General features: G+C 46.2%; 1 protein-coding gene across 2 annotated transcripts in view; it reads right to left on the minus strand.

Moving 5' to 3' along the window:
- The window catches only part of neur (E3 ubiquitin-protein ligase neur), a 63,919-nt gene that overhangs the window by 12,470 nt on the left and 26,202 nt on the right, over window positions 1-25,247 (minus strand). For both annotated transcript variants that reach the window (XM_077652801.1, XM_077652802.1), the window contains exons 7-9: window positions 20,968-21,137; window positions 15,914-16,203; window positions 5,043-5,162 (exon numbers count right to left, since the gene is read on the minus strand). In XM_077652801.1, the coding sequence (XP_077508927.1) occupies window positions 5,043-5,162; window positions 15,914-16,203; window positions 20,968-21,137 (580 nt within the window). The remainder of the gene's footprint in view (window positions 1-5,042; window positions 5,163-15,913; window positions 16,204-20,967; window positions 21,138-25,247) is intronic.

Here is a 25,247-nt window from a genome sequence, read left to right on the forward strand (position 1 = left end):
CGAACTGGCACGGGACAGGGAACATCTCGCACGGAGTATACAGACAGTAGACAAGTCAGCGACTCTACATGCAGCTCTCAAGATGGTTAACGCAAGCAGACTCAGGTGTAACTCAATTGAACAAAGCATCTATTAAGCATCAGCATACTGAAACAAACATGCTTAGTAAGAATACTGTGGCCTCTACATCTCTGTCTGCGTTTGTGCGCATATGTGCATGCCCTCTCTGTATCAGAGTATCCTTCCCAAGTACAACTAGCCCAGGAACAAGCCCATTTATAAAACAAGCAGAAGACAGGCACGCTAGAACTGATTAGTGCTTACAGAAAAATGCTCCTCAAGACAATGTGTTCAATGCAAACAGAAAAAAGTTCAAGTTGGGTGAAATTTAACTTCAGCATTTCTATCAAGGTTCCAAAATAACCTACACAAACGGTACCACCATATGCCCCACTGACATGCAGACCAAGGTTCTAAAAACCAATGAACACAGCAGATTTCTGCCAGAGGAAATCCAAAAAGGTGTCTTTAGTGAAAAATGATGACAAGTAGATGTGATAGGTATAGCTTGTATATAGGTCAGTTGGTTGACCAATAGAAGTATTGTTCATTGTAACCATATTGTTTGCCCTTTTTGCCCCTTCCTAACTATGCAGTGCCCATAAATGCCTCCAAAAAGAAGTGGTATGGCAGGCACTGCCTCGCCTTGAACAGAAGAATTATGTGGAAATTATTTCAAAATCATGAACGATTTTAAACCGCAGTGCGAGAACTGTGTAACCTACCCCATTTTCCAAAATTGCAGCAAGGCACAATACGCCAACTCAAGTCCCATAAAGCCTGGCTATCCTGGCCAATGTGCAGCAAGTTCTTATAGACAAAAGCATTCCTTACAGACTGCAGAACCTCGCCACTTTCCCTTCCATATTTCTGATCTTGACCAGGGTGGAAGGTAAAGCTATGCCTGCCGATACTAAGACATAGTTGTTATATTACTGTGTTCTAACACGAAGTCTGAGCATTGTCTGCATGAGTATGATTGCAAATTAGTCCATTTCCAGGCCTGCTTTCATAATGAATACAGTCGAGCCCACATATAACTACCTCACCTAAGACGAACTTGCACTTATAACGAATGAAACCAGCGCTACCGTCAAAATATACATTGCTTCAATGGCACAAAATCACATGTATAATGAACGTCACTAAGCCCTGCTGATCGGTTACAGCGAACGGACGGCGTAAACCCGGCGCCGCGATGCGAGACAACCTGCCTCCGACCCGTTTGTGCGCCCGGCGCACAGTATGTTTTTCCTCTCCTCATCGCAGGCAAACTGCCCTCTCAAGCGCTCTCACGCAAGCTACCTTTTCCCTACCGACGCGCCTTCCCGCCCCTCCTCGCATCTCCGCTTCCCTCTCCCCATTCTCTTGCAAAGCCACGCATGGCCTTTGCGATCAACCACGCCGCCGCCGGTGCCAATCGCAGAGGCAACGCTCCATGAAGCAGGCCTTTTAGGGGAGCCAAGAGGAGGCTGCACTGACGCTCACGGACGCCCCTCACCGTTCTGTCTGCTGGCGCTGTGCATCTGCATCTTTAGCTTTATTGGCTTAATTGCCGCCTGTGTGCATTGCACGTCTACCCCATCGCACGCTTTTGTCACTCTTGTTGCGGTGCGGACGTTTCGTTGGCTTCGTTCAAATCTCGGGCCCTGGTTGTAATTCAAGATGGCGGACGGGAGCACCGTGACGATTTCCATTCTATTCAGCGGTAGAGATGATGAAAGCGGCTTGGGCGGAGGTGACGGCCACTGTCGAGAGTAAGTGCTTCCACAAGGCTGGCTTCGTCGATACAGTGTCTCATGCCAAGCCTGATACTTCGGAAGGTGACCAGCCAGAAGGCAATTTGTGGCAGCGCGTCATCGACTCCGACATTTGGAGTCATGACATTGGTTGGAATGATTTTATTTCTGTCGATGACGACGCCGACACCGCGGAACCGTGCACGAACGAGGGCATCGTTTCTGAAGTGTGGGACGAGAGTGACGCGGAGGAATCAGATGAGGATGAAACTTCGGAGCCAGCACCCATAAGCGTTGCTGTAGCAATGTGCTGCATAGAGAGCCTCAGACAACTTGTCTATGCCAAGGGCCTCGGCGAAGAGCATGCTTCTGCTTTAAATAAACTGGAAACCTCCCTCATAGGATCTGCGCTGCAACTTTTTCGCAAAGAAAAAATTCTGTCTTTTGACAAGCAACTGTCTTTAAAGCTGTGGTCCACTTACTACGGACTTCGGGCTATAACGCACAGACGCCGCGTGACGCTCATGTTTGTTATAAGCGGGCTCGACTGTATCGTATGCAACACAGTTCTGCTTTAGACGCTCCTTTGTTACAACTTACAACAAGGTTCACCTGTAAAGCAATGTAGTACAAGCTTTGGCACACTGCCCTACTTATTTTCCGATACAAGGGGTGCCATGTAAATATGAAATGGCATTTTTCAAATGTGCTAGCATTCTCCTAAAAGAGAGCTTTCTCTACAACTGAGGCTGCTCTTTGTCTTTGGGGCCTGTGGAAACCTGTGAAATCCATGCATGAATACTATCCAAGCTATCACTACACACAAACACCATTTAATTATTGCTGTTGCGTTTGGTAAATACAGAAAAGAGAACTTATCTCAAACCTGATGCCTCCAATCAGAATGTTGAGGTACAATAGTAACCAGACAGCAAGCCAGCTAAAGACAGCTTGTCATCAATTTGAGACGGCAGCCAAGTAAAAGTACAACACTATATATCACGCAGCCACAAACATAATGCGAGAAATGCCATGCAGTGCATCCATCACTAAATAACCGAAGATGCAGAAAAGACATTAACCCATATATGCCGAAACTTCAAAAATATGGGAAAAAAAATTTATATAAAATGTTGATTTCACTTCAGAATTACGAATAATTCTCTTATTAGTGAAATCTCTCTCTACACAGACTTCTGAGTTGACCTAAAATGTAGGATACTAGGCAAATTCGTTACCTGTTACATTTGGTAACGCTTTAAACATTTGACATTGGCTTTAAGATCACAATTCTCATCATGTGCAGTGGTTTTCTTGCAACAATGTGTAAAAATTAAGTTTTCCTTGCAGAATACAATGTAGTCGACGCGGTCGAATCTGAAAAACGGCAGCAAGAGAAGACTGGCAGATCTTTCTGAACGCACACAATGTAAAAAAATGAATGTATACAACACAACCTTTGCAGAGTTAAAGTTTAGAGCCTCTTCAATCTGAACTATAGTACGCCCAAGAATTTACACAATAAAATTTTAGAGCGACTGCACAAATAAGTGGAGTACTATATGCAGGACGCTAGGCATATACAGCAACACCTCGATAATTCGAACTCGGGGAATTTGAAATCCAAGATAACTCGTAGAATTTCTAAGCTCCCGTAATTTCTAACGTAAATGTGGATAGCGGATGTGGAAGCGGCGGAGTGCACCAGCCCGGTTAATTCGAAGATCTGAGGTGCTATGCAGGGATGTCCGATCCTGATTTCGCCGCAGGCTGATGTTGCAACGGCCCCATGGAGCCGCGAGGCGGTGCTACAGAGCGATGCCGATTAGTAATGCTGATGATCGATATGCAAAGCGCCCCAGTACTCTCAGCATAAAAACCAACCCAGTACAGCTGCCTGCAGAGGAGAAGACGTACTTCACTGCAACACAGGCGCAAACACCACTTTTAAAGTAACATGCTCTTGGCGTGCTGGCAAGGACCGGCAGGACTGGCGGAAGCAGTTAGCACGCTCGTTGTTCCTCTGCAGCCTAGCCTTGGTCAAGGCAGCGTCTAGTGAAGGCGCTGGCACTGAGGCACCTCCCGTCCCCAGCAGCTTTCGCACTTGACCATTCTTGCTACATGCATGCGACAAGTTGACTGCGCGCAATGCCGGCCTGTGCCGTTTTTTTTAGTAGTGTCCTGTAGTTTGAGAGTTGGGTCAACCATTCTTCAAAAAAAGAAAAACAAACAAACAAACAAAAGAAACGACCATCCTAAATAAATTATTTGAGGTCGACCTATTTGCAGGGTGTGAGGTCACTTTGGACGAGCGCCAGGTAGTACGCACTCTGTGCCGGTGTGCCCTTTTCTGGCAGGATGCATGGAGCTCCATGAGTCAGAAAAGTCTAATTCGTTTGCAGATCGATTCCACTGAAGAAAATTTGAATTGCGTGCCGTTTACCCGGCTCATTCATGCTGGCGATCGCTGCCTCGGACAACCGATAGGTAGTGCGAGGGCAAACTTCCGATTCTGATAGTCTCCAGGGTGTGCGTCGTGCTGGAATCCGAAACTACAGGACTGTTTGCAGTTTAGTTTGCCGCTGGTCAGTCAGGCTGCAAGCGAGCGTGGAGGAATGGTAAAATGCGACTTTCTTTTTCGCATTTGATCTCCATTGCCTTTAGAGTGCTATCCTTGTGATTGCATCGTTACGCTTTTGTTGCTTTGAGTTGTGAGTGTGCCGCGGTACCATCCCACGGGAAAATAACAAGGAACAAAAAAACGAGGCAGCTGGACAAGGCAAGTGGGGTGGGGGTATGTACGTGTCAACTGATGTTTGGAATCTACTCTTTTTTTTTTGGTCAGCAAGGGCTATGAGCTGATGGTCAACAATTATGCGGCAATATATGGTAATTGAAAAGCTTGTCCAGTAAAAGCAGTGCATTCTCGCAAAAAAAACTTTTGCTTGGGTCCTTTTTTGCTGTGCTTGGTTAATTGAAAACCTGGTTAATTCAAATATTTTTCGCGGTCCCAATGACTTCGAATTAATGAGGTTTTACTGTATTCAAATTGGATACTCGTAAACAATTGAATTCATGCTCTGTCTACCAAGCCTCTTCTTGTTGCCCATGGTGCAGTTACAGGACGAAAAATATGCATTCAGATTGTAACATATTGACGCAAACGCAGTATTCAATCACAGGAACAGAACCACATCAGAAAAAAGAAGCCAAGCAGGTGAAACCGGAAGAAAAGGCACCTACCAACAAGCTTGAGCTTTGTCACCCGACCAGCAATGTCAAAGAAGGCGTAGAACTGCTGCGTACCATCAACATGCATTAACGTCTTGAAGGGGCCATTGTTCTGAGAGCACTGAACTCTTCCTGAAAAGAGAATACAAAAGCTATGAAAACCTCATCAGAACATAGAAACCTCATCAACGCATATCTCGAGAGACCACACAGAAGCCATGTGCAAAGCAGCAATACGCTGTAACTGAAAACAGCCTAAATACAGTTAAACCTGAATATAACCAAATTGAAAAATCCAGAGCGTTTTCATTAAATCCATGTTTTTGCTACATGCAGTTTTCACGAGAAGACAAGAAAAGACAAGAAAGAACAAAAACCAAAATACGAAAAAAATGCGGGTGAAACCACCTTGAAAATGTGCAGAGGAAGCCCGGTTACTCGAAGTCAAACACGGAGAAACGTTTCACAATTGCGCTGATAGTGCGGCTGCGACAGCAGGCGCTGCCTCCGCCACCGTGGCTCGCATAGCACCTCTACGAGTCGGGTGGGGAGAGTGGAAGAGGCGGGGGCACTGCGGCCAAGCTAGAGGAGCGTTATAAACAAGACATGGAATGCCTCTTCCCGCGTGTTCCTTCTCTTGGTTTGCCTGCCGCTGTTGCCCCCGACTGTATGCCTTGCATCGCTGCCATGCTCTGCCCGTCCCTGCTACCGGCGCACGATGGACGCACACTGCTTGTGCCGCTTCCTCTTTGCTATACCCGATTATTTTTTGCTGCTTTTAAGCATGACATGTTGTAGTGCCAAGTGGTATAATGTTCCAAAAGCAAAAGCAGCGGAGATGCGCCAACGGTGCTGTAGCATGGCGCGTTGTGTCAACTGCGGTCGCTCGTTGCAGTCGTAGACGTTCCTCTAATGTCAGTTCGTGCTATATTATCACGAAAATTTTCGGGCAAATTTCATAACTCAGCACAAGCTAACAGCAGATAGTCGGCGTAGCGAGTTCGTTATACCAAGGCCAACGACAGCAACACCTTTGTTACCTGGAGGTCAATTGGGCGGCACTGGGGTATTGAGAAACATTGCAATATTGAGGAATTAGCTATATGGGGGTTTGTTACATCCAGGTTAAAAGTATATCCACTGACCTGGTAAAGAACACCTGACGTATTTCAAAAAAGAAAGCACACGTGCTAGCTCTAATTAATGTAGGATCATAGAAATCCGTTTATGACTGTTGCCTAGGCAGCCTCGCAGTTACCAGATCAGCTTTGAAGGCACTTAAACAAGGCCACAGCTACTTTATGAGACCCTCTATATGGGTGAGCAGGTGAAGCATGTCTAGCATGAATACAGTTTCTCCAACAGTACGAACTGGATTGCCTTCAGCCTCCTCGTTGGCGCTACTTGCATTGAATAACATCTTACCAATGACAGAGGCAACAATGTCACTATCAAACAATGCTGGAGAAGCCTCAACTGCACTGTCAATTTCTCTGAACATGGAAAAGGTGATAGTATTCACAGCACCTTCTCAGTGCAAAAATTCCACGAAGAGCCCAACACTGGCATCATCACTGGCGGTGGTTGACACTCGGAGCTTCGCCACTGCACAAGACGCACGAGGACTGATGTCACTTGGGAAGAACTAGACGTCGGAAGCGCGTGATCCATGACAGCACCAGTGACGTGATAATGTAATGAGATGGGGCCGAATCACAGCTATGCAGTGACACCAGTCAACTCGCATCTTGGCAGTGGCGGCTATATTGATGTTTGCTGCTGCCAGCCTAAACTGCACGCCACCATGCTGCAGAGAAGCAGAGTCACATTACAACAATAAGTGATAACTATGGCGATGGGCACATCTGTGCGGCAAAGACCGTAACCACTTGGCTACCAGCGGCTGTAAATGGGGTGGTGGCAGGGCCATGATCTGGTGGTTGGCATTTTCGAGTAAAACCTTGATTTAGCTTTTAGCTGATTTTTACACCCCAAAAAGGTTTCTTAAAAATTGGGTGAAACGCGATTTCTGCTTGAAAATACCCTTGTAGAGAACACAGTTTTCCAGCAAATACACTACACAAAAATGGGCGGATAACTAGTGCTTATTCCAGAGCTTTGTTTTCAATTACTTGATTATTTTCAAACTTGATAGAGGTGTAAAAATTTTGAAATTTTCTAACACAAATCGAATACAAATATGAAGAAATAATGCCTTGAAATGTCAAATAAAGTGTATATTGAGTATCTGTTCGGCATTAAAAAAAAAATTCAGAAAAAGAAATATGCAGACGCTGCTGCCCTCATTTTTTTTTTTTTTTTTCAAAATAGTGTACAGACTGTTTTGAAACTGAAATAAAACTAAACTTGCGCAGCACCATAGGAAAAAAAAACGATGTGCACAGAAATGCATACTAAGACAGCATGACAGTATTCAGCCTGTAATTTGGTAATGTAAAATGAGTACAAAAAGGAATCCAGCAGTTTACACACGACAGTCAACTGAAAATACTACATGATGGGTAGCAACATGTTATTAATTCGGGCTTCAAAAGACTGGGAGAAATGTCCAAATTATCCGAAGGTGGAGTTTTATTATAATATCCCCCAACCACCTCCCCCTCTCACTGGTTGAGGAAAAAAAACAATTGCTGGAAATGCTAAAATGCAGCCAAGCATTGTGAGGACGCTCCATCATACAAACAGCACAAAGCTCATAACAAGCGCACTGTTCTGGTGTGCCGGAAGAGCACTGCTGACATAAATCCAGACATATTGGCGTCAGAATGGCGAGGCAACCTCTAAAAAAAATAAACGGCCAGTGACATGCCACTTGGTGTCCGTAAGCGGCGCACAGCTAGGCTTGAACGGTTGGCGATGAAGTTCAGAAATCAAAACAACACAGCCAGGCTATTTATTGTCCTAGCGAAAAGGGCCATTCCATCATGACCAGGCCTGCCATTATGCGCACGCCAGAGGTGTGCAGGTTACAATGCACCATGCAAGAGGGGGGATTTTTACATTATTGTATGCCTTGCTGGTGGCACCTCGACTCGGCGCCCATTCAGGAGTCACAAGCACAACTTTGCAAGCAGGTTTTGGTGGAGCTCACTAGAGCTGTTGCGGAGGTGACAAGACGAATGTAACACACTATGGAAGGATCAAACAAAAAAACGCACACTTTCTCGCTGCGGTTGTTTGAAGCAGGTAATCGGCCATCTTGTTCTCAAGTGTCATATGTGCGATATGTGTGATATGTGTTCTCATGTGTGAATCCACTTGCGGAGTGAGGTTGGAGCCTAGCAGCGTCCGAATGTGACCGATTCACGAGGTAAACGACAGAAGAAAGTGAAGAAGATGGCTTTGCACTGTTCTCCTGGCACTTTAAAGTCGACTTCTGGATAATCTGCCCAGACGCTGTGATTCTGCCACAGTCGGAAAACGAAATAAAATAACATGACGGGTAGTAAAACATCATTAATTTGGACTTTTAAGAGACTAGCGAAAACGTTCAAATTATCATATTTACATGACTGTAGTTCACCCTATTTTTTTTAAATTTGGAAACCTGAAGGGGGGGGGGGTCGACTTACAATCAAAACCAAAGCATGGCACCATAAATAAAGGCGAGACAAAACAGATATGAATGCGAAAGCATTTATTGTCTCATGAGTGGCGTCACTGGAAACTATGGATGGAGGTTGTGGACAGAAGCTGTGGACAGAGCGTGTCTGCACGAAATGAATGAAAATAATGAAAAGAAAATGGCAGAGTAGGTGGGAATCAAACCCGGGCCTCTGGTGTGCGAGGTGGGAACACTTCCACTCAGCCCCGACGGTTCACAGTTCGAAAATGAATAAAGGTGAACCTAGTAAATGCCCACATGTATCAGAAACTTATCTTCGAGATATGTACTCAGGCATACACGAGTAATTATGAGCACCTAAATTATTTCCATTAAATTTCCCCCGTGCTTAGAGTGCAGTCGTAGTGCCATCATGCGGCACTCACCCAAATCCCCCTCGCAATGTACGGCGCTGGTCCAGCAGATGGCGCGTGCGTAGGCGAGATGGCGGACACGCATGAGGAGGAAGGACGCGCATTAAGAGAAATGCTCTCGCATTACTGCACCTAAACAGACTTCAGTGCACCCTTAGAATTTTTTTTACAGATGCTATGGCGAGGCTGCAATTTTATGTTTGCTCTACGGCTCTAGCCAATAGCATTTAGCTACTCTGTGTGCTTGTCCGGAAGGATTTTTCATTTTTTAAAACTTAACTGCGCACTAGGTGCTCATGGGAATGTCGATAGTTGATGGAAGGGCTGCTGTTCCAACCGCAGCTAGCAGCGGCATCGCCACTCATAATGGCAGCATGTCCGGGGAGTGCCTGTAGCTCTGTCTGATGCATTTGACTTGACTGCCGCCCACGTTTTATCAGTTTTTAATGTCATCATCGTCATCATCAGCCTGGCTACACCCACTGCAGGGCAAAGGCCTCTCCCATGACTCTCTAATTAACCTTGTCCTTTGCCAGCTGCACCCATTCTATGCCTGAGAATTTCTCATCCACCTACCTAACCTTCTGCCGCCCCGTTAAGCTTGCCTTCTCTTGGAATCCACTCTGTTGCTCTTAAGGACCAGCGGTTATATTGCCTTCGAATTACATACCCTGCCCGAGCCCATTTCTTCCTGCTGAGTTCAACTAGATGACATTATCCCGCATTTGTTCCCTCACCCACTCTGCCCGCTTCTGGTCGCTTAACGTTACACCTATCATTTTTCTTTCCATGGCTCCCTGCGTTGTCCTTAACTTAAGCTGAACCGTTTTTGCTAGCCTTCACGTTTATGCTCGTATATGGCTACATTCAGAATGGGTGTCATACACCGAAGAAATGAACAACTGCGTACCACGCCGCAAGTTCGATGTTTCGGAATGGGTGATACAGCCAGGTGTGGTGGCTGCAGCGAGGCAAAACTTTCACCGGTTCCACGTGATGTTGTGGTGCAGCTATTTGCGAAGTGCGGGATTTTGCGGCACGACGTGCTGTGGTTGTTTGCGAAGTGGGGGCTTTTACTGGACGATGACGATGGAAACGCGAGTGTGGATCACCAGTCCAGTTACTAAAATTTTCGTTTTGGAATGTGCCCACGAGCCCGCCTGTGCACAGCTCCCGATAGTGGCTGACGAGAAATGACGGCAGCTGGATAATGCTACCGTGTTCTGCTTTTAAAGGTGAAGTTTAAGCAACCTCCAATTTTTTTTCCCGACCTGCGATATCAAGGGGGGGGGGGGGGGGTCAACTTACATCCAAGTCGACTTACAATCGCGTATATACGTCAGTAAAGCTTCGTAGAGGGCTAGTTGGCCATACATTCTGAGACTGGGGAGCGCTACAATCAAGACAAGGGGACAACACCACATTGCACTCGTGTCTCGTGGTGTTCTTATGTGGTGTTGTCCCCTTGTCTTGAGTGTAGCGCTCCCCAGTCTCAGCGCGTATATGTATATATGGTGGTTAAGTATGCTGAGGCACAGAATGAGCCTGTTCTGTTTGTGCCTGTGCTGGTTCAAATCCCGCTCGTAGCTTAGCTGTGGTATACTAGTTCTTTTCCTGCTGAATAGCATTCAAACGGAAAATTTCACCATGTTTCATAGAAGTTTCGGAGTACTGTCAAACCTTGCTACAACGAATGCCGCAACAACGAAATTTCCACCACAACAAACTATTTCAGATTCCCTGTCAGCACACCATACAAGGCAGTGCAATTATTTTCCCCCCACAACAAACAATTTTCGGAGCGAGGTTCTGCTTCAACAAAATTTTTCCGAGTAAGCAGCCTTTTTTTTTTTTTGTACATCCACACATGCCTGTACCTCGTTAGGTTTCACCAAACACCGCTGCCGAAGACCGTTTTCACTTTCAATAGTGCAGCCGACATCCTGTGGAGAATCGGAATTAATGCGCACTCATGTACGCATAAAGGTGCGCTGCGGCCTATGACTGCCTACAATAATTTTGCCGACGGCCCGGACTCCGCGTTTGCCAACCGCGGTCGTTGGTGCAAGGTAGCTTTCACCTTTTTCGCTCGCTTAGCTGATGAAGGCATAATGGAAATGGGTTATACGGCGTCCATTTCAGTGTGAAGAAATCGTGTGAACGGAAATTGGTGAAAATGTTAAATGTTATATGATAACCGGCGGCTAGTTCTAGAGCGCTTTTTGCGAGGCTTCTTTCCAAAGCACGTTAGGCATTAGGCCTAGCGACACCGAGCAAGCGATGTGCAATGATCCGCTGTCGCACGGTGCGTCAGTGGGCGGCATGTCGTTGCAGGAAGTATGGCGCCAGCCAGGCCACTCTAGGCTCGCTTGTACACTGCAGGCATGCATCGTGATAGAGTTTTTTTTTTCTTTTTGTCTCGGCACTCCGGCACTGACAGAATACAGCCACTGTGACTGTTTGTGGTTCTTGGCGGATGTCTCAACAGAATGCCACTCCGGCGGTATGTTCGTACCACACGTTGCAAAACATAAAACGTCTTCGAAGAATTGGAGCAACTGCATTTCTGGCATGTCATCTAAAGGATTGGTTTTGACGTACATGTGACCACTACTCAACGTGCACTGACGTGCGCATATTCCACGCTGAAATGCCTCCAGGCAGCGCGGTCTAATTATAGGTTCTCCCATGATGAATTGAAGGACGCTTTTAAAACGCATTTGAAAAAAAAAAAAAGTTTTGATAGCAAATGTAGCGGGTGCATTTATTGCGCAATTCCGAGACTTTTGGAAAGCCAAGAAAATCGCCACGGCACAGATTTTGAATTGGCAAAACACTAAAACTGACAAATTTTTGTAAAATAAATGTTGTTCATGAACTACTCGGTCGAATCTGTCAATCTGTAGCCTGATTTCACGAATACGAAGCTTCCGCTCCAAAAAAATTTTTCGCGACTCTCGTGAATTTCGTTGAAGCGGGATTCGACTAATTCATAAGCTCATAAACCAGAATTTCATCAAAATGGGAGCTAAAAACATTTAATACTTTAAACTGTGCTTCAGTACTTCAACTAGACCAATATGAAGCTGAAAATGATAAGACAACTTGAAATGTGGCCACTGGATATATGTTCAAGAGAAAAAAAAAAACAGCGAAAAAGAAGGCAGGACCAGGAGAAGACACACACAGACTGTCACCGGACTTACAACTGATTTATGATTGTTTCAACCACGTATTTAAAGCCACTCACTTGTGCAAGCGCACATACATGAAACATTTAATAAAGTCCTGATGTCATTACAACCCGGATAAAAAATGCCACTGAACCAGCAGCCAACGGAACCGATTTAGTGCTGCCGCAGGTTCGGATCTCGCTTCCCCAGCTATGAAGTTTTTTATTTCTTTAGTGTCTTCCCCCAGTGCGATGCCAGCTTTCCGCTGCAGTGAGGTTCTTATGCTGTCGCTTAACATAAAACATTCAGGCGACTTGAAAATCAAATGGGTCGCTAAAATGCAGCATTTGGGCTGGCTAATGGTAATCACTAACTCCCAAAGTCTGGAGTGAACAATTCCTGTGGTAGCCATTTTAGTGCCCTAGCGCTTCCACTCCGCCGAAAAGTGGTTGTCTGCCTCTCCAAAGCCTGCGTCTTGCACGTGGGCCACCTTGGTCACGTGACGTTGTGATGTCCCACAAGCTGCCCACCGAATTGTGAGCAAACTGAACACCAAGGCAGTTCAATTAATAATTATTTGCTAGAGATTCCTCATTAACAACATGGGTCTCATAAGTCGCTGCCATCGCAGGGCACGGCGCGTAGCTTAAATGCTACACCTCTACGCCAGGAGCGGAATCAGGACTAACAGGGATCTGTGAATGTAGAGAATGACCAATTCTACCGCAGTACAAGTCTAAAATGATGCATTATCATGCAAACTTACATCATGTTATAAAGCAACCGAAGTAAGCCAGTTCAGGTCAAGCAAAAGCATAGAAAGTCAAGATAAACCATGAAAAACCAGGGCTAATGGTGCTAGCGCTCGATAATTCGTGGTTAACCCCAAGCTAAACCGTCCGTGATTTTTTTGCTTGCACATCTACGCATTACCCAAATGCTGAGTGTCAATTCCCTACCATGCCTGTAAGAAATATGGGTCATAAAATCAGGTGCATGATTACGTGGTCACACGTCACCCCAGGGACAAAAATAAACTAAGAGATGTTCGTGTTATTTGGAGAGCAGCACAACTTTTTCTTTTTAGCACTTCATACAATGCAAGGTGGAGCGAGCGCCAAGGTGGCTATGCTGCTGCTTTATTGCGATTGTAAGACTACAGTAACTGGCTTTGCCCACCACATTGCCGCACTGGTTTCCTATACCGCAATTGCAGCGAAAATAAAAAATAGAAAGAAGATACGATTGTACTGAACTATCACAGTATGAATAAAATATTTCCACACCAACGCCGCCAAAAGGCTTTGATTTGATAGTAGAATTTTGTAGAAGTATTTTGAGTGCTGCAGCCAGTTCTTTGAAACCTCACAGAGCTGAAATCGGACTTCGTTCCAGGAAACAAGGCTTAGAACTTGAGAATTCAACAGCCTTACTAGGTATAATTCCTAGTACGTGCTTTACTTTACACTCTGATTACCTGAATAATAATGAAGATGTTAACTGCGGTACCACAATTCCTGTTGGAACAGTGGCCACCCCCACGGCCCTGCCAGTGTCCCCTTGTTAGTGCACTATACAGGGTGTTTCACCAAAGACCTTACTTAACTTTTAAAAATAGGCTTTTTGAGTTAGAAGAGCACTTTCTTCAGCATAGCATTGTCAGCGGTGTAGTATATCGTGGCAATGGAAGAAGGTGCCGAAAAACAGAGGTGCACGGTCATGCTAGGCGTGACGGCGGACGGGCAGAAGCTCCCACCGTACGTCATTTTCAAGCGGAAGACCGTCCCGAAAGGAAAGCTCCCCCCTAGTATACACGTGCGCGTCCAAGAAAAGGGGTGGATGACCGCGGACCTTATGGTGGACTGGGTAAGACTGTGTGGGGGCGGCGACCGGGAGCGCTTCTGTTTCCGTCGCTCCTCGTGCTTGATAGCTTTCGGGGCCATCTTCAAGAGTCGGTTCGGGCGAAGTTCAAGGAACTGCACACGGACCTGGCTGTTATACCCGGCGGCCTCACATCAATGCTACAGCCTCTTGACGTATCTTTGAACAAGCCATTTAAAGATAACGTCCGGAGGCTGTACACAGAATGGATGGCCGAAGGTGAACATGCTCTGACGCCGGGCGGCAAGATCAAAAGACCGTCCGTGGAGCTGCTGTGCAGCTGGGTATCAGAGGCACGGGGGATGATTGATGTAAACATAGTGGCGAGAAGCTTCAAGAAAAGAGGAATTTCGAACGACCTGGGTGCGACCGAGGACCACCTGGTGTCGGACGACAAAGAAGCATAGGAAGATGAAGAAACCATCGATTCCAGTGTCGACACGGACTCTGATGAAGAGTAGAATTACCTGCAGGACATACGCACCGCGAGTAGTGACGGGGAGGTTGCGCGCGGCAAATAAAGTGCTTTAGCAGCTTGAGCTTACGTTCACCCTCTACTTTCACAACGAAGGTAAGTTACGCTTGAAAGTAATGTTTTCATTATATTTACAATTGCGGACCTGACAATCCTGATCTTGCACCCATTCATCTTTGCATTTAACGCTCCTAAACATTTGCTTGAAAATTTTCCCCGCATAATTATCGCACCCCCAAACTTCGCGTTGATTTTCAGGGAAAAAAAGTGCGAGGATTACGTGAGTAAATAAAGTTGTTTGTTACAACCAAGTTTTTGTAACACCAAAATTCGTTACATCTTTATTTAGCTGCAATTTAGAACTGGCAAACATTCAAACTATCAGGTCAAGCCCTTGATGCCATGCCATCAACTGATATACAGTAAAGACTTGTTGATTTGAACGTTATCGGGGCCCCAATGCAGCTTAACTGAGTTCAAACTAACGAAAGTGAACAGAAAAGATAGTATACTGTGATCGGGAAGCAGTTGGGTAGTGCTCTCAAGGAAGAAATAAAAAAAAAGGCATAGTGAATCTTTGTTACAACAACTACGTAAAAAATTGTAATATAGTTCAATATAGCTGAAATTCTCAACATAAAATTTTGCCAAAAACTTGTGCTGCAGAAGTGAAAATTAGACAAGGAAATAATGGCAACTGGGCGAGACCGTTTCCGTAATTTTAGCACCATTTTGAAGCCGGATGTGCTGACTGCACAGGCCTCAAAAGACACAGCAGCAAACGCCAGTTAAGTTGTCTTCTCCACACAGCACCACAGCACATGGCGAAGGCAAGTCAAAAGCCAGCTAGGGTGGCTTCCTTGCGTAAAAAAAAATCGGATGTCAGGACGAAAGCTATCGCTGTTTTCACCGCCTCCGCTCCACGACAATCGTTCTGAGCAGATGATGGCTGCTAGAAAGCTGCAACAACCGGCCATGTCGCTGGTTCTGGAACACTATTGACGAATGCGAGAGGCACGAACGGGTACCGACTGCCTGGCTTCTAGCTATTCTCACTGCCATATCTTCTGCAGCACTGTTGGAAAATGCGAGATAAAGTGTAAACAGTGGTGCGAACGCTTGCTGCACCATCGCCAATCACCAGTGTAATGAGGCAAAACCTGCCGTCTGCCATCTGAGCAGGCACCACATAGTGCTTGGCAGTTCGATATATAACCGTTTTATAGCAAATCACGTTTGATATATAAAAACATGCATGTGTTTGCCACAAAATACTTAGGAACAGCTCAATATATCCAATACTTCATAATATCCATGTTCATCATAACGAGGTTCTACTTTACATTTTCCCATACCATCATCGCCCGTGACAAAGACGAGTTCATCGTTGAGTGCACAGGCAATGTCCTTCTGAAACACCCAGTACTCGGGCCGATCAAGAAGGGCATCCAGGTCGCTGGGCAGCTGGGCAGCTGCTTGCCCGAGGGTGGCAGGGTCACAGGTCGTCAAACCAAAGGCCAGTGAGCCCGATAGTGAAGTGTCCGTGCCTACCACCTTGACCTGCAGGCGTTCGTTGGCGAGCAGCGTACGTGAGACGAACACAAATGCCCGCCGTTCATTCAGGTCACAGCGTTCGGCCAACAACCTGCAAATTGAGAGAAACAGGGTCGCATTGTACAAAACTGCTCACCCCACAAGAACAGAGCACTTCTGAATTCTGCAGGCCATCTTGCATGCAAAAAGACTAGCATCCAAGCCATGCAATGGGGTGTCTGCTGGACTGCTGAGCTCTGGAGGCCTCAGGATGCAAAAAGAGAATGCATCTGAATTCTGCAGGCCATCTTGCTTGCGAAAAGACTAGCATCCAAGCCATGCAATGGGGTGTCTGCTGGACTGCTGAGCTCTGGAGGCCTCAGGTTGCAAAAAGAGAATGCAAGCTTACTGTAATTACCACCTGGCACAACAGGAACATTCCAGCTGTCGTCTCACTGCATGGCTCGATCATTGTTGCAGACACAAATGCGAGGCTCCAGGTACTAACTTTCAAAAACATTGCACCAGGCCTGAATGCAATTTCGTGCAACACAAATCTGATCTCCAAGTGAAGTGTACACCCAACCAAGCCGACGGTGCATGGTGGAGGCAATTTATGCTACTTCCAGGCACAATACAAGAGTGTGCAGGCACATGTGCTCCGAGATGACACACTACACCTCCATCAAAATGTGACACTTGCGGCCGAGATTCGGTCCCGTGTTCTTGGACTCGGCAGCCGACTGCCATAACAGCCGCCACTGTGGCAGCTACGAGGGGGTGCTGATAAGTATTGCACCTTATAATCTAGGAGACTGTAAACTGTAGGTTGTACTTGACTATTTGTCTGTATTTAATGGTGTAAAAATCAACTACAGTCGAACCCCGCTACAACGAACGCCTCTTCAACAAAATATTTCAGATTCCCTGTCAGCTAGCCATAGAAAACAATGCATGCTAGTTCTCGCCACAACGAATTATCTTTTCAGGTGCGTTTCCGCTTCAACGAACCTTTTGTTCAGTGAAGATGGGATTAGCATTTATTTTACGACAAAACAAGCACAACGTTACCCGTCCGTACATTCATGGCGATTAATTTCACCGAAAACGCTTGCTGGAACCGATGTGTGCCCCACAGTGCGTCAAGTGCGAATGGGTGGCGCCATTCGATAGCGTCCGTTGTCCATCATGTCGTGCGATATCGTCTGTCATATCGACAGAGAAGCGCAGCGGAGCCGGCCTGATGCAGTGTGATTGCCTGGTGTTTCATTTGTGTTAGTGTGCTAGACGCGACGCCAGCATGGCAATGCCGTGCAGAAAGCGCATGTTCCTTTCTTTGGGGGATAAGGCACGCATAATCCAAGAGGCCTCAAGCAGGAGGAATAAAGGTGACATCGCTGCGGATTTCAGCATCTCCAATAACACGCTTTCAACCATTTTGAAGGCGAAAGACTCCATCACCGCAGCTCTTTCTTCGGGGACGTCCAGCAAACGCAAGAAGTTGACGCAAGCGGCACACGAGGATCTTGAAAAGGCATTGTTCACGTGGTTCCTCGACATGCGTGCGAAGAAAATGCCCATCAGTGGAAGCTTGCTGCAAGAAAAAGCACTGAACTATGCTTGCATGCTGGGCTTTGAAGATTTCATGGCAAGCCCAGGCTGGCTGACACATTTTAAAGCCCGGCATGACATTTTAGCTAGAGTGTTGTGTGGCGAGTCGGCTTCTTCAGACGTCAACAGCACATCGATTTGGACGGCATCTGCTGTGCTGGAGATCTGTGCCGGAGTGCTGTGCCAGAGTGCAGTCAGATCCTAGTTCTTTGGGCTGATTTCGCCACAACGAAATTTCCGCTTCAACAAAATTTTTCGCGCACCCCGTGAATTTCGTTGTAGAGAGGTTCGACTGTACATACGATTCTAACTTAATTTTTTCTTCATGCTCCACAGTAAACTTGGCAGCACCGCCCTAGACATTCAGTGCAGAAGAGTATCGCACCATAATCAAGTTCCTGTTTCTTCAAGGGAAAGATACAAAGCAGATCCATGATAAAATGCCAAACTTAGGGTGACAGCGGCCATTTATATGCAACAGTTCAACATTTGATTGAAGATTTTAAAACTGGTCATTTCGGTGTTGAAAGTGAGAAACCAAATGGAAGGCTTGCCTCAGTCTTTCTTTGCCTGCAAATGCAAAAGTCACTCATGACATGATCATGGAGGACCGATGAATATCAGCCAAAAGTATTGCTATATATCGGGAGGTATCTTGTGAAAGAGCCAGTGCCATTATCCGCAACGACTAAGGAATGAGAAAGCTTACAGCCGGGTGCATCCTGGAACAACTGACAACCGAACAGAAGAGGAACACGTGGAGATATCACTGGCTGTTTTGGAGCATTTTGCAAGAAACGAGCGAGATTTCCTGGACAAACTGGTGGCGGGTGATAAGACATGAATCTACTGTTATGATCCCGAGACAAAAAAAAAATTAGGCACAGTGGTTTCCCCAAGCCAAATAAGTTCCATGTGCTAAGGTCACGACAGAAACAAATGGCAACCATTTTTTGGGATAAGAAGGGAGGAGGAGGAGGTGGAAAGGCAGGGAGGTTAACCAGAAGAATAGCCGGTTTGCTACCCTGCGCAGGGGGAAAGGGGTGAGGGGAGAAAAAGATGAAGGAGAAAAGACAGTTGCAGGAAATTAAAGTCACTATGCAAAGTCACAGCGTTCAGTAAAGTCACAGCCTACCGTACAGGCCAGAAGTCCTCAAAAAGCGGAGCAGTGCCTTGGAGGCCTTCACTGCCGACGATCGCAGCGGCCAGTGGCCGAGAATCTTCGTTTCTGTCAGTGGGCGCAGGTCTAGATGCTCCAGTGCACGGCAGAGACACTGTCTTTCGGCGCTGTAGGCAGGGCATTCACAATGAATGCGGGCTATAGTCTCATCACACCTGCAGGTGGCACATGCAGGGCAGTCAGCCATACCTATTAAGAAGGAGTAGTGCTTGGTGAAAGCTACACCAAGCCACAGGCGACACAACAAAGTTGCTTCACGTCGTGGTAGGCCGGATGGAAGCCGAAGCTTCATATCTGGGTCCAAGGTTTTTAAACGTGAATGCGAGAATTGGCCTGAATTCCATGTGGCACGTGTGATGTCCCGCGACAGTGGTCTAAGCCTGCCCGCTGCATCAGCTTTTGAGAAGGGAATGGACACACAATCGCCCTCATGTTGAGCAGTTCGGACGGACGAGGCTGCGCAGTGGTTGCCTGCAATCCCGCTGTGTCCTGGCAACCATTGGTAGACAATACCGTGCCCTTTATTGATCGCGGTGTGGTGCAGCTCTCGGATTTCGGCGACCAGTTGTTCATGGGACTCATGATGGGCAGATTGTAAGGCTTGGAGGGCTGCCTTTGAATCGGTAAAAACAGACCACTGCTGGGGTGTTTCTTCACTGATATGCTCAATGGCGACACGAATAGCAGTAAGTTCTGCACCAGTCGATGAAGTCCGGTGTGATGCTTTCACTTTCTTAACAATGGTCATTACGGGGATGACTACGGAGCCCGAGGAACTGGAAGAGGTCACTGGGCCATCGGTGTATATGTGCAGTCGGCGTTCGTGTTTTTCATGCAAATATTCTAGAGTGGTCTGTTCTACTGCTGTTCAACCATCATTGCAACATATTGCTATTTGTTATTGACCAGGCTGATGCAAAATATGAAGAAAAAAAAAACGCTGAAGAAAGCTCTCCAAAGGTGTCATCCCATCCTGTTGAATGACAGTGCCACGTCGTGTACTGCAGGTGCCAGTATTGCAAAAATGGCCTGCTTATGATCTAACCTGATGCCCCATCCACCCTATTCTCCTGGCCTGGCTCTGTCGGACTACCATCTGTTCCCGAGAAAACACCTAAAAGGACAAAGGTTTGGGAGATTTTTGGAGGCAACTAATGCTGTAAATGTGTGGTATGACTAGCAGTCAGAAGAATTCTATTTGCAGGGACTTGAAAGGCTGCAGGAGAGATCTCGCAAGTGTACCGGCATCCGGGGGAATATGTAGAAAATTGTGGCAGTTTCAGTTCATTTTTTGCAGGGTAAGGCTCAATACTTACAAGCACCCCCTTGTATAAGAAAAGATGTAGTCGCAGACTAAAGGCACGTTCACACTGGCGAGTCATAGAGGACACGCGACAGGTTTAAATTGATTTGTTACGCTCCCTGCCCGCTTTCCTAGTGCTTCGGAAACCGTAACTAATTACCCGAAATCGGTCGCGCGATGTCTGCAACTTGCCAGTGTGAACCCGCCTTAGGTGAAAGAAGACAGAATTGATGTTCTAGAGCCCATGATACTCCTGCACTGGCCAAGTGGCACTACAACTGTTCCATTTGGCGGCTAAAAACTGCTACCGTCAGGTGTTTGGGCCGCTACAAACGTGACAGCACATTCTGAATGATAAGGGAGCCGCGTTTGGATGATAGCATTCATTGCCTAGCTTCTCTCGGCGTAGCCCGATAGCTGACGCAAGGCACTTGTGGCTTCTATAGAGCGCGGAAACTCGTGCGAATAAGCACATGAAGGTGGCGTGGAAAAGCCCTAAGATTGCACCAAAAACTGCTTGCTGCTCTCGCTAGACTGTGTGTTACAGCGCTGCAGTCGACATGGCAAACTTCAGCGCAGGATCTCTATAATGGTTCCTTTCCACACTCTTAGCCAAGGAAGAAGTAAATGAAATTTCGAACCCCATATGGGCTCCTTGTTCACAAGCCCATATGGTCAGAGTGAATTTCTTCATTTCCATTATGACACCAGACCAGACAAAATTTCACCACTCTTGACCACACTGGCAAGAGACTTCAATGAACACTGAGGTGGCTGCTCACCTTGCGGAGTCTAGCCGGATGTTGGGGCCCAGCACATTGTGGAATGGTATCCGGAACCAGGTGTTCAGGGGGGGCACAGCAGCATGCACCGTGGTTGGGTGGCGAGGTGGGGGAGCCGGCTGCCTAGGGTGGCCTTCTAGGCACTCTGAAGTGTCCATTGCCTGCACAGTCTGAATTGAATAATTTATATATGCACATGTACTTGCAGCCACCAAAAGCATTACTGAAGAGGGAGGCGGAAATACATATGGTTTGCATAAGGCTAGAGCAAAAAAAAATTGAACCATAAAATTAAAACAAATGAAAATGGCAACTGCATAAGCCCTTACACATCTAGCAGAGCACGAAAACATAATTTCAGACAGGCATTTCACAAATTTTGCAGTAGCCGATTTCACAGCCTCATAATTGAAAAAATTTGCCCTCATACTCCCGTAAGGGTCTCACGCCCCTAAACTTGGTAACCAGTGATCCGGAAAAAAAAAAAAAAAAAGTCAGCCTAAAAAATTTCTTTATGTGTTCACATTTTTGCCCATGTGGAAAGTATGATGGGAGCTGACAGATGATAACTGCCTACAACAGTCGGTATGACCACACACATGTTGTCCCGCGCACCAGACTTCGCCCGGAACGGCAAACATGTGGTGCCTCAGTGCTGCTAACTCGTCTTGTACGCTCAGCGTACACACCAGAAGAGACAAAAGGTTATGCCGTGTAAAAACTAGAATGGGGAGTACTCACACTAGCGGCGCGTCTCCTTGTGGTGACGCACCGCCTGCGACGCTTGGGAGATGCGCACTGCAGTAGTGTGCTATTTGCCTAGTGTCACTAGGCCTAGTGTGCTTCACATCGAAGCCGCAGCAAAAGCGCTATCAATCTAGTCATTGATTCAATCTACAATGCAAAATACGTGTGTAAAATTTCAAGTATTTTTACAGGAAATTTCGGCTGTCATACAAAGAATATCTTAAAACCCCTAACAGAAATCTGTTCATGAAAAAAACTGATTTTCTGTCCTTTGAGCAGTTACACCGGAAGTGACTACACCGGAAGTGAAGGTAATATGGCCCCTCCCATGTAGAAAGTCATTTTTAAAATGTATGCGGCTCCATTTAATCAGTTTGCATATTTAAAAAGCAAATCTTATACAAAAAGACGAAGAAAAAAAAAACGTTATATATAAAGACGATGTAAGGAAGGATTGCATCCCAGATCTTGTGTTCTGTGTCAACATACATGGCGAGCATGTCAGCGATGGTGTTGTTCAGATGCTTCTTAAGTCCGTTGGTGTGTAGAGGGTAAGCTGCAGTTCATTGGTGGCTTGTGTGGCTGTAGCTCAAAATGGCTTGGGTAAGCTTGGCAGTAAATGCAGATCCCCTATCCATGATGAGAACTTCTGGGGCCCCGTGGCGCAAAAGGATCTGCTCAATGAAAAAATATGCGACTTCCGCTGCAGTACCACTCGAAAAGGCTTTCGCTTCGATGTAGCCGCTCAAGTAGTCTGTCGCCACGATGATCCACTTGTTGGCCAATGTTAATCTAGGGAAAGGGCCGAGGAGATCCATTCCAATCTGTTGAAGGGGCTTGCTCGGTGGTGGTATAGGCTTCAATAGTCCAGCTGGCCTGATCAGTGGAGTTTTTTGGCATTGACACTCATGGCATTACGTACCGTGCAACGTCGGCAGACAGTCCTGGCCAGTAGTATATGTTGAATGCAGTGTAGGGTGCGGGTGAACCCAAGGTTTCCAGCTGTTGGCTCGTCATGTGAAGACAGCCGAATTACTTCTGGTAAATTGTTACTTAGGAACGACAAAGAGGTATGTGGTCTTGTTGGGGGCGAAGTTCTTCATAGATGCCATTTTGCAGACAAAGTGGACAAACCATGCTTGAACACCGCTGGAGGTGAAGAAGCCTTGCCTTCCAGATTCTGAAAAAAAAAAAAAAAGGCTGTAAGTTGGGGTCCGAGCGTTGGTGTTGCGTGAAGTCGCTGGTGCTTATCGATCCCAAAAAGGCTTCATGATCTTCTTCTGGTAGCTTCTCGACAGCGGCTTGAGATAGGCAGTCTGCATTGGGGTGCTTGCACCCAGATTTGTAGACGTCAATGTCAGCGGTGTCAAACTCCTGGAGGTGCAGGCTTCATCGAGCGAGGCGGCCGTAGGGGCCCTCCAGATTGGCAAGCCAGCACAGTGCATGGTAATCACTGACCACCTTGAGTGGGCATCTTTACAGATAGGGGTGAAATTTCGAACATAGCCCAGATGATGGCGAGGCGCTCCTTGTCGGTTGTCAAATAGTTAACCTCGGCTTTAGACATGAAACGGCTAGTTAACACGATTTCCAGTCCGTCGCTTTTTTGAATAAGGACTGCACCAAGGTCCATGCTGCTTGCATCGGTGTGAATTTCAGTATCAGCGTTTTCATTGAAGTGCCAAAGGACCAGAGATGACTGTAAACGACACTGGAGTTCCTTGAAGGCTTCAGTTTGCGGTGCTTTCCACTTATACCCCTGCCACACGGAAAATTTAATGTCATTCCAACCGAATGTCATTCGACGCATCGAATGTCATTCGGCCTCTTTCGGTGCTACACGGTAAAAAATAACGTCATTCGAAAATGATGGACGCAACGATCAGTGAAAAAAAAGAAAAAAAGAAAGTACAACTGAAAGATATCAGCGCGAATAAAAAATCTCTGAAATTGTTATGTGGCGTTTCGAAAACGGGTGAGAACATTTCTGTGCAATAATATAAGCTTAAAATATAAGCTTATATAATATAAGCTTAAAATAGGCAGCGATGGCATAGAGGTAGAGCATCTGCCTCGCGTGCAAGAAGACAGCGGTGTTCAAATCCTGGTGCTGCGCAATTCTCCACCGGGTTGAAAAAAAAAAAATCCACGCGTTGATGGAATTGCATAACCAGGCTTAGACTTGAAGAAGGAACGGAAGAAGCTAGTGAAGAGGAAGCCCATTAACGAGTTAGCAGTAAAAGGGAAAATACCGGAATTTAGGATATCGCTGCAAAACAGATATTCGGCTTAGACTTAGACTTTAATCAACCAAATGATCAGGCAGGCTTTCGTAAAGCATATTCCACAATAGATCATATTCACACTATCAATCAAGTGATAGAGAAAGGCGCAGAATACAACCAACCCCTATATATAGTCTTAATCGGTTACGAGAAAGCATTCGACTCAGTGGAAAAATCAGCAGTCATAAGGGCATTGCGTAATCACGGTGTAGAAGAGCCTTATGTCAAAATATTGGAAGATATATATATATATATAGCAACTGCACAGCTACCATAGTCCTCCATAAAGTCAGCAATAAAATTCCAATAAGGAAGGGCGTCAGGCAAGGAGACACGATCTTACCAATGCTATTCACCGCCTGTTTACACGAGGTATTCCGAGGCCTGAATTGGGAACAGTTGGGAATAAGAGTAAATGGAGAATACCTAAATAATCTGCGATTCGCTGATGACATTGCCTTGCTGAGTCACTCAGGAGGTGAACTGCAAATCATGATCAACGAGTTAGACAGGCAGAGCAGAACGGTGGGTCTAAGAATTAACATGCAGAAAACCAAAGTAATGTTCAACAGTCTAGCAAGGAAACGGCAGTTCACAATTGGTAGCGAGGTGCTCGAAGTGGTAATGGAATATGTCTATTTAGCGCAGGTAGTGACTGCTGATCCGGATCATGAGAGGGAAATAACTAGAAGGATAAGAATGGGGTGGAATGCGTATGGCAGGTTCTCTCAGATCATGAATGGCAGTTTACCAGTATCCCTCAAGAGAAAAGTATACAACAACTGTTCCTTACCAGTACTCACCTACGGGGCAGAAACGTGGAGGCTAACGAAAAGGGTTCAGCTTAAGCCAATGGCAACGCAGCGAGCTATGGAAAGAAAAACGATAGGTGTAACGTTAAGAGACCGGAAGCGGGCAGAGTGGGTGAGGGAACAAACGCGGGTTAATGACATCCTAGTCGAAATCAAGAGAAAGAAATGGGCTTGGGGAGGGCATTTAATGCAAAGGCAAGATAATTACTGGTCCTTAAGGGTAACGGAGTGAATTCCAAGAGAAAGTAAGCGCAGGAGGGGGTGACTGAAGGTTAGGTGGGCGGATGAGATTAAGAAGTTTGCAGGCAAAGGGTGGATGCAGCTTGCAAAGGACAGGGTTAACTGGAGAGACATGAGAGAGGCCTTTGCCCTGCAGTGGCTGTAATAAGGCTGATGATGATGATTATTTCTGGCAATTCTCCAACACCTTAGCCAT

Source organism: Amblyomma americanum, chromosome 2 (genome assembly GCF_052857255.1).
Source record: "Amblyomma americanum isolate KBUSLIRL-KWMA chromosome 2, ASM5285725v1, whole genome shotgun sequence".
Taxonomy (NCBI): Eukaryota; Metazoa; Arthropoda; class Arachnida; order Ixodida; family Ixodidae; genus Amblyomma; species Amblyomma americanum.